Genomic DNA, 15,332 nt, shown 5'->3' on the forward strand with positions numbered 1-15,332 from the left:
TTTGTAAGCTTAAAGAAGAGATTGATATAGCAAAGCTAAAATGGTTTGGGCATGTGGTGAGAATGCCAGGAGAGAGAATACCAAAGTGGATACAGTGGATACAGTGACTGGAAAGAGGCCTAGGGGACATCCTAGAATGAGATGGAGGAGTTCTGTTGTGGACTGTATTGCAAATAGAGGAGTCTGTAGCAATAAAGTACTAGAATAGGAATGGTGGATAGATGATTAAGCTCATGGGCTTTGGTACACTACCCTACCCAGAAAGAATCTGGAAACGGGAATGGATGATGATGATGATGATGATGATGATGATGATGATGATGAAGAAGTGGTGGTGGATAGATTCTCCAATGTGTGAATGCAATGAGGAGGAGCAGACCGTGGACCATGTCATCCGGCACTACATTCCTACTCCGGAAACCTCAGTGACCTGTTTCATCTGGTGGTAATTATTGTTTTAAGAGGAAATACAACTGCCCAACCATCCTCTATTAACACTAATCAGAGGGAAAAAATGGAAGGGATCTGACACTTTGGAAAATGAATGTATTGACCAAAGAAAGATAGGGTCTGTTGGGCGTGAAAATATGTCTAGGCCTCCATACGGAATACCGCCAGGGTCAGAAAAGAACAAATGTTGACCAAGGGAGGTTGGATAGGATAGAATGAGTAGCCTAGCACAAGTAAGTGGAAACAATACCAGGACTGAGCTGAGGGCTCCGCAGTTGCCTACCCGCGCTCCCAACTTAAGAGCACCTGGGACCCTTTTTAGTTGCGCCTCGTGACAAGCAGAGGATACTGTGGGTGTTGTTATACATCGCCTTCTACAGGATATCCTGTTTCATCTCATGGAAGTAATTGTGGAAAATTTCATGGAATTTAGCTAGTTATCTGTCTATGAAAAAGGGCAAAACCAGAATGCGGGAATGTTGTAATTTTCTCTCAGGCTTTTCCTTCGCCATTGACAGTGTACTTTTTCTAGTAATTCTGTTGTGTTTGTTCTTCCAGGAGGTCATTCCTCTGATGATCTGTGCAATCCATTTGCATCCAGATGCCACCGAGAGGGATCGTCTCTTGAATCTTCTGTTCAACCTGAAGAAGAAGCCTCAGGAGGAAGAACGGAGGATTATCCTAGCAGGTGAATCATATTTTTATTGCTCCCACCACTTGCATATTATAGTGTTTATCCCATTCCTGATCCTGCTTTTTAATCTAACAGCACTTTTTCCAGCTGAATTTAGTCTTCAAATCAGGATGTTCATTGGAATCAGTGATACAGCACGTTCTTATACAAACTTGAAAATTATGTTTAACTTTCTGCTTCTAATAGTGATTCGGCTTATCTCATTGCTCATCGTTCCTCACTTCCGGTTCACAAAGCTTCATAATTTTGTAGGTTTGTTGATAAAATAAAAGCCTTTTTGTGACTTAATGAGTTTGACTTTAAGAAATGGAAGATAAAAAGCAATCGAAAGTATCCACTTAAGGATAATGACCTATCTTTGGTTTACGTCCTTTTCTAGTAATGATGCTTACTAAGTATAAGTGAAACATGTCCTCGTTCTAACATCTGTATAATGGTTATACCCTAAACATAAGGATTGGTATATATTGGAAAGGTGGTTTAATTAATGTTGTAACTTCTATATTCTGAAATCCAATACGGTTTATAAAGAGATTCATAACTTGCAAATACCTAGTTTTTACCAGAGATGCTTGGAGATTTGCCAGGGAGAGAGGCAGAAAATGTTTTAATCCTCTTAATCATGCAGACAGATTTTCCTATGTATGTTGCAGCTTGCTGAATACACTTGCTGAGGGGGAAGAGTAACTCTTTAGTTTCTTGTTTCCATATCACAGCAGACTGCTACTTTAGATATTACTTTTCTCTTTTCACTATCACACTCTTGGACATTTTAGCCCGGAATGTTTGTTTCTGAGTAGGAGTTCTAAGGTTTCGCTGCTAAGTACTCGGATTTTTCTCAGCCATTGTAATACGTTTCAAAAGTTCAGTTTTCACATATATTATTCTTTGCTTTACTGTAAAAAATAATAATGGAATTCTAAGTTTTGTGATTACACTGACTGATATCTCACGGCGATGCATAATCGAGTCATTTTTTATCTCATAGGTTGCCAGTCTGTATGTTCACGATAACCGAGACCTACAGTACTGATTCAGTACTAGGGAAATGAAGTGTCACTAAAACTTTTGCAGATACTATGTTTATATTGATATGTTGGGTTTCTTTTCTGTGTTTATCTTATCTCTGTGGGTCAGTGGTGGATTGTCGGACTCCAAATCAAGGTTTTGGATGAAAAGTCTATTAGACACTCCATGTCGTATGATATTGGCATGTAAAAGATTTCTGGTGACACATTTGGTGTTCACCCGATAAAATCAAAACTTTTCTCTGCCTTCTAGAGAAGAACAGAATGTCAAAATTGTATTGCAGACAAGCTAGATGGCATCAAATTACAATACCTGCAACACTATAGCCGTGGTAATAATAATAATAATAATAATAATAATAATAATAATAATAATAATAATATTTTAGGAGAAATTTCTGAACCATTTGAAATCAAAACAGGCGTTGGACAAGGGAAAGGTTTATCTCCCTTAGTTCTGGAAAAAGAAAGTAGAGGTATAAATATTGGTAGATGTATCCAAAACAATATTTACCTTGCTTGTCTAGTATTTGCTGATGGCATTGCTATCCTACCTAACTAAAGACTGGAGGCAATTCAGTCTGTAGAAACATTCCATAAAATAGTAGCCAAAACAGGACTCCAAATTTCGTATGAAAAGCCAAAATACAGTATATGGGAGGGACTAGATTAGGTTTCAACAGTCAACTGTTAATCACCAAATATGAAAATATTGCTCTAGTAGATAAATGTAAGCATCTAGGTGAAAATATTGAACCAGCAGGGTTAAATCAGCAAGCTAATAAAGAAAAATCGCAAAACTTCAAAGAGCATACAAAATTATTTGGATCAGCTAGAATAAAGTAACTACAGTGGCACCTCGATTCTCTGTTTTTGGAGGGACCATAAAAAAAATGTACAACATGGAAAAACGGAAAATCCGGGTACGAATGAACCATCAACAATTTGGCTAAACATCACAAAAAAGAATATGTATGCTTATAATCTTACAAACGCCACTAAACCAAACCAAACTGCAGTCCCAATGGACCTTCCGCCTACCAAGCGACCGCTGCTCGGTCCGAAGGCCTCCCGACTACGATGTGACGCATGGTCAGTGTGACGAATCCTCTCGGCCGTTATTCCTAGCTCTCTAGACCGGGGTCACCATCTCACCTTTAAATAGCTCTTCAATTAAAGGTAATTGTAGAATGAGTGAACCTGGATCCAGCCCTCATATCCGGGTGAGAGGCAGGCAAGTTTGAACGCGGGCCCAGCTTCAAACATTAATTACCGGTACGCGACTTAAAAATCTTGAAACTTTACATTCAGTTTTACCGGGGAAACTTCTTCAGTTTCCTCTGAAAACTTCTTTCAGTTCAGCAACTTTGATCAGTTAAACTGTTCGAAAAACCTAATAACACCAAGCCAAACAACAATCGACCACAAGTAGTTTTTAGTTATCTAATCAAATAAAGCACATTGGATACAAAAGCGCCCAACATGATGGCGAAATCCCTTTCTTTTTAATCTTTCGTTGTAATTTGGTCATCGGTATATTGTTCATAGTCAGTTTATGGAAATCTTGTACTGCGTAAATTAGGCCTACATACACTTTTTAAAGGTTATGTTGAACTTGAGAATATGGTTTCGAATGTAAGTATCGATTCTCAAGTTCTTGAATGCATTATATCCAGTTCTGCCCGTCACCAATCACAATCAAATTGGAAAGAAAAGAAATCATCAGAACTTCCCAAATTATGGTTATTCGCGACCTTGAGCTCAGCTGGAAAGCACGCTTGCTGTACAAGTCGGTTTGAGTGCGAAATGATACCAAGTTTTTAAATGGAACATGCGCAGATAAAACGACTGCGGTCTTTATAACATTTTAACACAAAAACGTGAAATTCCCAGTCTTATATTAGGACCAAAACAGTAATAGGCAATCCCAAAACCTCCCATGGCTTTATGTATGTAAGGTGCAACATCTGTTAAATGTAGATGTTTTGCAAGTACGAACATTTGACGAAACTCATTCCGCCTTCAAGTAGAGCTGTCGAAATGCGCTCTGTCTCCTTCCAATTGTTGTGTACACTCTTTGCTTTATGATTTCGGTTCTCTAAACAATACCACCCGAAAACGTGATGCTAAGATGGTCCCTTATGCAAGTTAACCGCCGATCGCTTTTCCGTATAGTACTTCCTCAAATTACCCCAATGACGGGACGTTAACACCAAGATCCGTAAGTATGCCATAGCCACCCTTTCATGAGATCCAGTTTCTTGAAAAACGCGTGATCAAGGGTTTAGCATTGATGGGACTGAAATTTCTGGACGCTTGATAAGGGAAATCGTTTCTTCAAGGAACGCATGTGGGATTTTTACAACATGACTTAATTAGGATGCTCGCGGGACCACGTAATTTGAACGAATAATACGGGAAAACGTAGCTTCCGGGAACGTATAATCGAGGTTTTACTGTATATCAAAAAAGGCAAAATTATTACATTATAACACAGTAGTTAAAACAGAAGCACTTTATGCATCTGAAACTATTATAATTGGTGGCAAATCTCAAATGAAGATGATCAAAGAACAAGAAAGAAAAATCCTCAAGGAAAATCTTAAGACCAAGAGGCAAAAATAGAATTTGGATGGAAAAAGGAAATCACATGAAATCTATTCAAGTTACAGAAAGAATCACAGATATAATCAGGAAACGGTGATTACAATTTTATGGTCACTTATATTCAATATACAAAGTTAATCCCAAAAATAATGTTTCCAGTTTTTTAAATAAATATAAAGACCTGTTTATTTCTACAATGGTTTACATCATTTTACAGCTTGAACATTTAGCTATTTTCTACATGCATTTTTGTAGACGTTGTGACAGTTTTTATATGTCCATGTCATACCAGCTCACCGCCATGCTGTTTAGGAAGTTGTGAGCGACGCTTCGGGAAACCTCAGGGACCTAAGTGTACAGATAATCCAGGGTGGTCCGCCGATCTTTACCCATAATTTGCTCAATCATCACGACTGTCTCAACGGAAATGTACGGTCTCCCGCTCCTTTGCTCGTTCGTCGTGAATTTCTGTCGGACCGGCTGTAAACTCTCTACACCACTTACAAAAATTTTTGACATCTATGCATGACTCACCATACACTTCCGTCAATTGGCGATGGATTTCAATCGGTTCAGTACCTTTTGCGTTCAAAAACCGAATAACTGCACGCACTTCGCACTTGGCAGTAACATCCAACGGGAGCTTCATTCTCAACGGCGCTAAGCCTCAGCGCGGTGTGCGCAAGTTCGTACGCGAGCGTAGGAAACACCGTTCACAATATTGTGACCAACAGCCACTAGGAGATTATTTTTGGGATTACCCTCATAGAATGGATAATAACAGGCTCACAAAGAACATTTTAAACTTAGCCTTATCAATGAAAAATCACAGTAATTGTCTAAAAGAAATCAGTGAAGACCTAAATGAAATTTTCATTAATGAAGAAACCATTCAAGGTAGAATAAAATTCAGAACCTTAATTCACAAACACAAATTTTCTGTAAAGCTCCTCTGACTAAATACGGGATGGACTGAACAACGTAAAAAGGAACACACTGAGAGGATGAAGGTATATTGGCAAGAGGAGAAGAAGAAGAACAAAAAAAAGTGCTAATAAGTTCAAACGCGCTCCTTAGTTGGGCATAACGAATTTAAAAAATATTTTCTTTTTCCTTCTCTTTCCCTATTTTCTTTTCATCCGACTCTTTCCTCATCAAGACTGAGGATGGCCCCCGTGATGAAGCTGGGAAGCAGCGTGTTCTGGAGAGATGGATGTAGATTGATGTGGATGTTTCGTGTTTTCAACTTAGTCCTTGTAACACTGAGCTGTCGTTTTGCTCATCCTATTATGTACTGTCTCTGTGTATTACATTTTATTAATGCAATGAAGAGTTGTTGCGAGCAGTTAATTCCTTAACATTCTGTCTCCTGCAGGTATCGTTGGCATCGCTCGATGTTCGGGTCTGAGTCTCGTGGAGAATGAGATCTTACCTCAGTGTTGGGAGCAACTTAGTCATCGGCATGTGGAGCGAAGGTTGTTGGTTGCTGAAGCCTGCAGTGCATTAGCTCCATATGTCTCTGTAAGTTCATGGATCAGCTATAATATTCCTATGTTTATACAAGGTGTGGCCTTTGGTCATGGATGATAGCATGATAACTACTTATGTTACCTGTTTCAAGAGTTCCATTTGTTAGACGTTATTTCAACAGAGCTAAATTTCGTTACATACATATTGTACATACGAAGGCTATGCCAAAAGTTCTTAGCAGCCCATAAAGCATAATTCTGCGGACAATGGGATTCATTTCATTTGAAGGAGCGATTTGGAACATGTTTGTGCAATAGTGTTGGCTACTTAATGCAAGATTCGAAGCAGTGCATCTATTCATTCAAGTGTCTGAGTGAATCGATTCACAGGAACGGCGAGCTCACGGCACACGATTCAGCTTACTCCCAGGGAACAGTCCTGAGTGGCGCACTCACGGCTCACTAGTGGGACACTGGACGTTGGCGGGGAGCCGAGCTTCTGCTGCAGCGAGACATTGAATCAAGGCACACCGAAAGAATCGTGCACAATCACGGCTCTGTGAGACACAAGATACACATGGCTCCTTATCGGCACACTGGACACTGTAATAAATAACACTAGTATGTTTTTATTGTTCACCCACCTAACAATACAACACAAAAAATAGGACTTTGTCCTTATAAAAGTTAACATAAAATTAATACATTGGATGGTACATGTATTGCCTATCAATAGTAGGCATCATCAGCCATATTTTTTACTTAAGAACAGATCAGGTACCCGATTGGAAATGACTTATGACCTTAATTAAGGCCATTGCTGCTACCTTCCTAACCTTTCCCATCCTGCGTCGCCGGAATCCTTCGATGTACAGTAGAAGTCCGTTATAGCGAGAATTCATAACAGCAAAAAATTTACTCGCTATAACGGATTGTCGTTATATCTGATTTTTTGTAAAAGTCGGGAACCCCCCCCTCCCCCTTACACATTAAAATCAGTATGAAATGACAGTCAGCTTGCACAAAACTTGTATTTCCGCGGATAATATCCATTCTAAGGCGAACTTGTTTGTAATTTTTCGAAATCTGATATTACGTGAAAGTGTATGTTTAATTTCATTCTGAAAAATTATAGTACCATATTTCTCCGAATCCAAGACGCCCCCACCTTTTCCTTCAAAATATTTATATCAGTCTTAAAAAGTGCTTTGTAAAATCACAGTACACATTTTAGACTATTTTTAGAGCTGAACATTGGCTTTAGTTATGGCGTATTATTTTTCGACTGCACAATTATTCTCTAATTCAGTGGGTTTAATAGCCATTCACTTGTAATTGGCATCATAATATCAAAGAGAACCCGTTGAAAATTTGTCAGCAATACCTATTTCACGCTTCTCTACAATACAATACAATACTTTCACTCAGCGTCAAATACAACTGGCTGCCGCTAGATGCACATGCCAGCTTTGGCCAACTTCAGCGGCTAGCGATGAATAGGCCTAATCGTGGACGTTGAAGGTCAACGAATGAGTTTATTGCGCCGCGGTATGATAATTCCGCTCTTGCATTTTTTGTGCACATACCCCACAATTTCATCTGCGACGTCTTTAAAGTGTCCATGTTGCGGACCACTGAATGCATTTTTTGTGCAGTACGTATTTTTTAAGCTATCCTTGTCTTCACGCTAACGCCGAATATTGGCTTTAGTTAGGCCTATGCCATATTTTCTTTTGGGCTGCACGATTATTCTACATTTCCGAGTGTTTAATAACCATTAACTTAAAATTGTCATCATAATATCGACGAGCACCCGTTGAATATTTGCTGGCAATACTTCCACGTATCTTTACAGTACGATTATCCATCATGCAAATATCCCTGCTATGTATAAAACTTAATTTTACTAAGCGTCAGGTACAGTGGATGCGCTATAACTCTGCTACTGAGTAGCCATGGCCTTTCTAAGAATTCGAAGGCTTGCATTTTTTATGCCATTCTGCAGATTTGAGAAATGATTGTGTAGAGAGGCTAATATTGTGTAATTCTCTCTTCACTATTTCCCGAGATCCAGCAACGTTACACATAGGCACTGAACAACCGGTCGCCGCGGGCTAGCGATGTATAATAAAGAGACGGTCGTTTATTGTCAACGAGTTTTGTGTGCACGCGAGGGGGTTGAAAAGTAGCACGGTGGTTACTACGGTAGTTGCCAACACCGCGAATGCAAGACTACCCTTGATATTTCACATGATATTCTGAGGGAAAAAATTGTTGTCTTGGATTCGGAGAAATACGGTATCACTCCAGAGGCTTCTGTGGCAAACATTTCTGTTTTCTTCTTCAAACAGCGTCACCTAACCTATTACATGTTATGAATCTCATTGCAGTAGAATAACAACTGCCAGATCGTCTCAAACAACCAACAAGGCTAGTCACCTCTCTGTCAACACTAGGGTTTTCAACATGCGCTATATTGCAAAATCTCCCACATCTAAGGCTTTATTGAACACCCTATTTGTTGAATCTATGCTAGACAGCTCACAAAGATTGTTTTAGAAGGAGACACAACACATCTATACTGATGTTTCAAGCGCCTTTTAACCTTATCACGCAGCCACTTGGAGTTAACAACTCTACTCTAATTCTACGTACCTGATTCTCAATCAACAACATTCGAAGATTTATTTTTCGATATTTTAATTAATCCACGCTTCATTAATATAAAATAATTTGTACAATCCAAATGTATGTCAGATCATTATGACTGTGTTTCGTTCTACAAATAACATATTGGTATTATAAATTTACTCATTCAGGACAAATATTTCAGATTCCCTATGGGAATCCACATCTATATCAACCAATTTATTTTACAAACTATTGTATTGTATATATTCGTACACATGGGACTATTTGCTACCCGACAGTTGAGTCATCAGCATCCATTTAGCAAAACCATATATCCAATCAGAAATGTATATAATATGATGTTATTTACACTCTAAAACATTTCTGGTGGCCAACTGTGGCAATATGTACATTCTAAAACACTTTCTAACGGCCAAATGTTTTAAAGGTAGCACATTGTTTTATAAGTCTTCCTAACATATCTGAGAATCAGATTGGTTACACACTAGCGTAAAATGAAAAATGAATTTGCATGAAGCAAAGTTAAATTTTAAAATGTTTGTATTCATTCTTATAAGATCGTAAACGGCACATTGTTATGTTGTGGTTTGTAGAACAAATAGGTTATGATGTACTGGGCTTCATCGATCGTAGGTTCAGCAAGTGTGATGTATACCCTTGAATTTGTTGATAATTTCTTAGTTTGTTGTATATAAAGTTCAACATGAGTGCTAAGGGAATCTCCATCCGATGCTAAGCCGTTTAGATCAGAGGGAACATGTACTATCTGCAAAACTTTTAGTGATACTTCGTTTTACGGGGATGAGGAGTAAGGAGGGAGCTACAACGGTTCCGGTAATACTGCCAACTGAATGGAAATGAAATCTGAATTGAATCAATATATATTTTTACTTTGCTATGTAAATAACAACAGTATTTAAAGTGTTACAATTATACCACCAGATGTCTCATAGCGATGCATAATCAATTCATATTTTTTGTGTCGGAGGTTGCCAACACGAATCTCGAAGATAACCGAGGTCTACCGTTTCAGCACTAGGGATCTCACTAAGTATACATTTCATTACCCCACCTATTCAATACAATTAATTCCACGGTTATGTGGTTAAATGAACATAGAAATTACTAGATTTAAAGGGACATGTTTCACCCTTCTTTTATTGGGCATAGCAGCCTTATTTAATCTTAAAACAAGCTTTGGTTTGAGGACATTATCACTTATAAAAATTGAACTGTTGATTTCTTAAAAGTATTAACACTGTGTAATAGTTATTATACCAAATAAAAATATTGAGACATAACATATACAACACATGCTAAAATTACAGTACTTTAAACAATTTAAAATGTTCATCTAAAAAGAAAAGAATTTTGTGTCATATTAATTCTAAAAATAACACATGTCCGACACTGAAATGGATCCTCTTCGTAAATAGTTTGAACATACGCATCGCTTGGGGATCGGATTATTGAACCCAAGACTTCAGTAGACAAGAATGGTATGACAAAACGGAAAAGCTGAGGCTGAATTATGTTTTTTATGAACAACACAGGAGCTAAAAATACTTGACCAGAAAGAAGGCGAATGGGTTAAAATGATCTCATGTTGAGTAAACAAAAATCATTGTATGATGACTAATGCAAGAAGACATTGATATGTTGGTTAAAGTCGCTGCTGAGACAAATTTATCAGAGATTCGACGGTTTTATATGACAGTCTATTGAATCTATTGAGCAGGGCTGAGTGGCTCAGACGGTTGAGGCGCTGGCCTTCTGACCCCAACTTGGCAGGTTCGATCCTGGCTCAGTCCGGTGGTATTTGAAGGTGCTCAAATATGTCAGCCTCGTGTCGGTAGATTTACTGGCACGTAAAAGAACTCATGCGGGACTAAATTCCGGCACCTCGGCGTCTCCGAAAACCGTAAAAGAGTACTTAGTGGGACTTAAAGCAAATAACATTATTATGAATCTATTGAAGTTGTAGACATCCAAGGAAAAGAACCCGTAAACTATGTCCATCTTAATGTATCAGCAGCGTTCCCTCACACTGTTTTGGATTGACTCTGATAAATTTGTCTCAGCAGCGACTTTAACCAACATATCAATGTCTTCTTGCATTAGTCATCATACAATGATTTTTGTTTACTCAAATTGATGAGATCATTTTAACCCGTTCGCCTTCTTTCTAGCCAAGTATTTTTAGCTCCTGCGTTGTTCATAAAAACATAATTCAGCCTCAGCTTTTCCGTTCTGTCATACCATTCTTGTCTACTGAAGTCTTGGGTTCAATAATCCGATCCCCAAGCGATGCGTATGTTCAAATTATTTACAAAGAGGATCCATTTCAGTGTCGGACGTGTGTTATTTTTAGAATTAATATGACACAAAATTCTTTTCTGTTTAGATGAACATTTTAAATTGTTTAAAGTAATTTTAGCATGTGTTGTATATGTTATGTCTCAATATTTTTATTTTGTATAATAACTATTACACATTGTTTATACTTTTAAGAAATCAACAGTTCAATTTTTATGTGATAATGTCCTCAAACCAAAGCTTGTTTTAAGATTAAATAAGGCTGATGATGCCCAATAAAAGAAGGGTGAAACACGTCCCTTTAAATCTAGTAATTTCTATGTTCATTTAACCACATAACCGTGGAATTAAATTGTATTGAATAGGTGGGGTAAGAAATACTCTTTTGTATACTTAGTGAGATAGCTGTTTTCAATACGGAACAAGGATGAGAGTAATGGTTTGTAATCAGCACTAGGGAGCCGAGGTATCACTAAAAGTTTCGCGGACAGTAGAAATGTGAATCCGACTCAAGCTCTAACAAGTGGTAGTGGTAAAACTGCAGATGTTCTCTTTTGTACATGTGGATCTTCCTAGTACTGCATTGGAGTCCTGTTGTATGCTATCTGACACTCCTGAAGCAATGTGTTGTGTGCGGTTGATGAAACTAATCTACTTTGATAAGCGGAATGTTTCAAGCTGTTAGTGGAAAGATGTTTTGGATTGACATTAGTAGACAAATAAGTTTCAGTGGAATTTTAAATGTAGGAAAGATGATAAAATGAAGATAAATCACCGGGCAAGTTGGCCATGTGGTTAGGGGCGCACTGCTGTGAGCTGCACTGTCAGCAGCCTGAAGATGGTTTTCCTTGGTTTCCCATTTTCACACCAGGAAAATGCTGGGGCTGTACCTTAATAAAGGCTACGGCTGCTTCCTTCCCACTCCTAGCCCTTTCCAATCCCATCGTCGCCATGAGACCTATCTGCGTCAGTGTGACGTAGAGCCAATTGTAAAAAAAGAAAAAAGAAGATAAAGCAGGATTCCAAGAGCACACATTGGGGCAAATACTCATTTATGGGAAGAGGAATTACGGATTGGAATAATATATCAAGGGAGATGTTCAATAAATTTCTAACTTCTTTGAAATCGTTTAAGAAAGTGCGAAGTAAAGAACTGATAGGGAACTCACCACCTGGGTGATGCAGATTATTGATTGATTGATTGATTGATTGATTGATTGATTGATTGATTGATTGATTGATTGATTGATTGAACACGGTGCTCACCCTACAAGCAGCCTCAGGTTGAACAGTAAAATCAGTCTCGTGCACTTCCAGTGTAGTTAATCATATCGCATGTTTCAGAGCTCAATTCGCAACTCCCTGATGCTGTCCATGCTACAGCAGATGCTGCTGGAGGATAAGGACGAGACGGTCAGAGAGATGGTGGTCCGCAGTCTGGCTCTCATTGTCACGTTCATGGACGATAAGGACAAATACTTCCAGGTAAGCGATCAGCAGATTTGTATTATGTTCGCTTGTGAGGTGATTACCTGCTACATTCAGTCCGGTTTTATGTGTAGTGCGAGGAGTTGGCTATGACAGCAATGGATGATCCATCGCGGAGTGTTGTGATCTCGGCTACTCGAATCCTAATGCCGGTTGTGGCTAAGTGGGCCCTGGACTTGGGACGTCTGCAGTCTCACCTGCTCTCTCGGTTACTGCTGAAGCTGAAGTCTCAAACAAAGGTATCGTAACATTCATCAAAGATTGTACACTTACGTGTTCTCTGAAAATAAATTTCAACACCTGTAATACGAGGGCTGATCAACAAAGACTGAGACTGATTTTTTCCCGTAGCTTCCGTGATAGTTTCCTATCTGTAATGTAAATATTTGAAAAGAGCCGTTTTTTTTGTATAGTGTCCCTAGGCAGCAGCACTCTCTTATCGGTAGGTTGGTAGTAATGCTCTATTTTGTAGACGCTACGTGCATTTCGCATACCAGACAATGGAGGTGATGTGAGAGAAGCAGTACGGCGCAATCAAATTCTGTTTTCATTTAAACCATACAGCCACAGAAACTTATGAAAAGCTGAAGCATCATTATGATCCTGAAGGAAAACAAGCAAGCACAGTGTGGAAATCACCAAAAAGGGCAATAGTTGTTCCATCTGCAGGGAAAGTGATGGTGATCACATTTTTTGACTGTAATGGAATGATTTACCAACTTGCAGTTCCCCCTCACACTACTGTTACTACATGTCAGTATTGGCTACACTGAAGAAGCACATTGCAAAGAAACAACCAGAGCTTTCTCGGACTGGGTGGCGACTTCATCATGACAATGTACGGCCTCACGTCGCAAATAAAGTAATGCAGTTTCTGGCTCGATTCAACATTACCTGTGTACCGCATCCATCTTATAGCCCTGATCTTGCACCCTGTGATTTTTTTTAAAAATTCCCATCACTAAAGGCAAATCTTAGGGGCATTCGATTTGAGAACACTGAAGCAGTGCTCAAGAAAAGTGAGGCGATTGTCAAGGACCTGACAAAGAATGGTCTGCAGCATGTGTTCAAGGACTGGCAGAGATACTATAAAAAATCCATTGAAGTAGGAGGGGACTACTTCGAAAAAGATCATGTAAACATTGAAACGGAGTAATAAACATCTGTGAAAAAAATCAGTCTCGGTCTTTCTTGTTCAGCCTTCATACTATAAAGCCCCTCTCTTTTACCATAGACAATTTCCTAACTTCATTCCTCATGGAGGATTTTCATCTTGACAGATTTTCAATCTTGATGTGGGGAGGGCTTAATAAAAAATAGAAGTAAATAACTGTGAAAAGCATCAATGAATAATGAGGTCTTAAAGCTAGAAACCATTCATCAGCATCTGGTGGTACTTGTGCAGAATTTTTATCAGAGCAACATGGCAACTGTTTGGGTTAACCAAGCAATGTTCAGAAACTTCAAAGGAGAAGCTAGTACAAGACAGTGCTGCATTCTCTTACCCATCTACACGAGAACTGTCAGAGGACTGGGAAGTAGGTATTTCTATCGTGGGTAGGAAGATCAGCAATCTTAGGTACCCTGACGACTGCTGATTGTGGGCAACTGTTGGGGAGGAACTACCAGTTCTCATGGAGAAGCTGGTATTAATTAGTAGGGAGTGTATCTATGTATGTTCAATCCTCAGCCCTAAGGCTGGGATGGCCTGTAAATCAGTAGATGAAAGACAATAATAATGTTATTTGCTTTACGTCCCACTAACTACTTTTTTAATTTCTCGGAGACGCTGAGGTGCCGGAATTTAGTCCCGCAGGAGTTCTTTTACGTGCCAGTAAATCTACCGACACGGGGCTGTCGTATTTGAACACCTTCAAATACCACCGGACTAAGCCAGGATCCAACCTGCCAAGTTGGGGTGAGAAGGCCAGCACCTTAACCGTCTGAGCCACTCAGCCCGGCAGATGAAAGACAAAGGTAATGATTGTCGACAGACAGAAAGCCAACCAAGCAAATGTGAGGTAGATAGCTGGTGTCGAGGTCGTCCAGAAATTTGTCTACTTGGGCTCCATGATTTCCAATACAAGAGGGTGTTCCGAAGAAATCAAGAGAAGATTGGGTATTGCCAGGGCCGCCACCACAAAGCTGATTATGATATGGAAGGACCGTACTGTTAAAAGAACACGAAACTGGAACAGTCTCTACTCCCTCATGCAGCTGACACCTGGACAATCAAACAGGCAGATATGAGGAAAATAGAGAGCTTTGAGATGTGGGTTTACCAATGCATTTTCCGAATTTCTTGGACTGAACACCAAACTAATGCATCCGTGCTGGAAGAACTAGACTTCTCAAGCGGATCATCCAGGCTTACGTCCGGTATTCGAACACATTGCCAGAAGAACAGGTACTCTGGAGAAGCTTATGGTGGAGGGAAAGAGATCGCGAGGAAGACATCAAATTAGATGGGTGGGCCAGCTGCAGCCTCCTTCCACGTGACAACCTTTATAACGACAGATGTGGAGAAAGAAAATCAGGACAGTTAACACATGGATGCCGCCGTACCCTGTCAAGGGTACAGGATTGAGGAGGAAAGCAAGAAGCGGTTATATTCAAATTTAACAACAT

At 39.3% G+C, this 15,332-nt stretch overlaps 1 protein-coding gene across 1 annotated transcript in view; it reads left to right on the forward strand.

Moving 5' to 3' along the window:
- LOC136857459 (RAB11-binding protein RELCH homolog) overlaps nucleotides 1-15,332 on the forward strand; it is a 398,727-nt gene that overhangs the window by 151,513 nt on the left and 231,882 nt on the right. Inside the window, exons 7-10 of the mRNA XM_067136130.2 lie at nucleotides 1,009-1,138; nucleotides 6,155-6,300; nucleotides 12,561-12,701; nucleotides 12,779-12,943. Of these exons, the coding sequence (XP_066992231.2) occupies nucleotides 1,009-1,138; nucleotides 6,155-6,300; nucleotides 12,561-12,701; nucleotides 12,779-12,943 (582 nt within the window). The remainder of the gene's footprint in view (nucleotides 1-1,008; nucleotides 1,139-6,154; nucleotides 6,301-12,560; nucleotides 12,702-12,778; nucleotides 12,944-15,332) is intronic.

The sequence above is a fragment of the Anabrus simplex genome, chromosome 1 (assembly GCF_040414725.1).
Source record: "Anabrus simplex isolate iqAnaSimp1 chromosome 1, ASM4041472v1, whole genome shotgun sequence".
Lineage (NCBI taxonomy): Eukaryota > Metazoa > Arthropoda > Insecta > Orthoptera > Tettigoniidae > Anabrus > Anabrus simplex.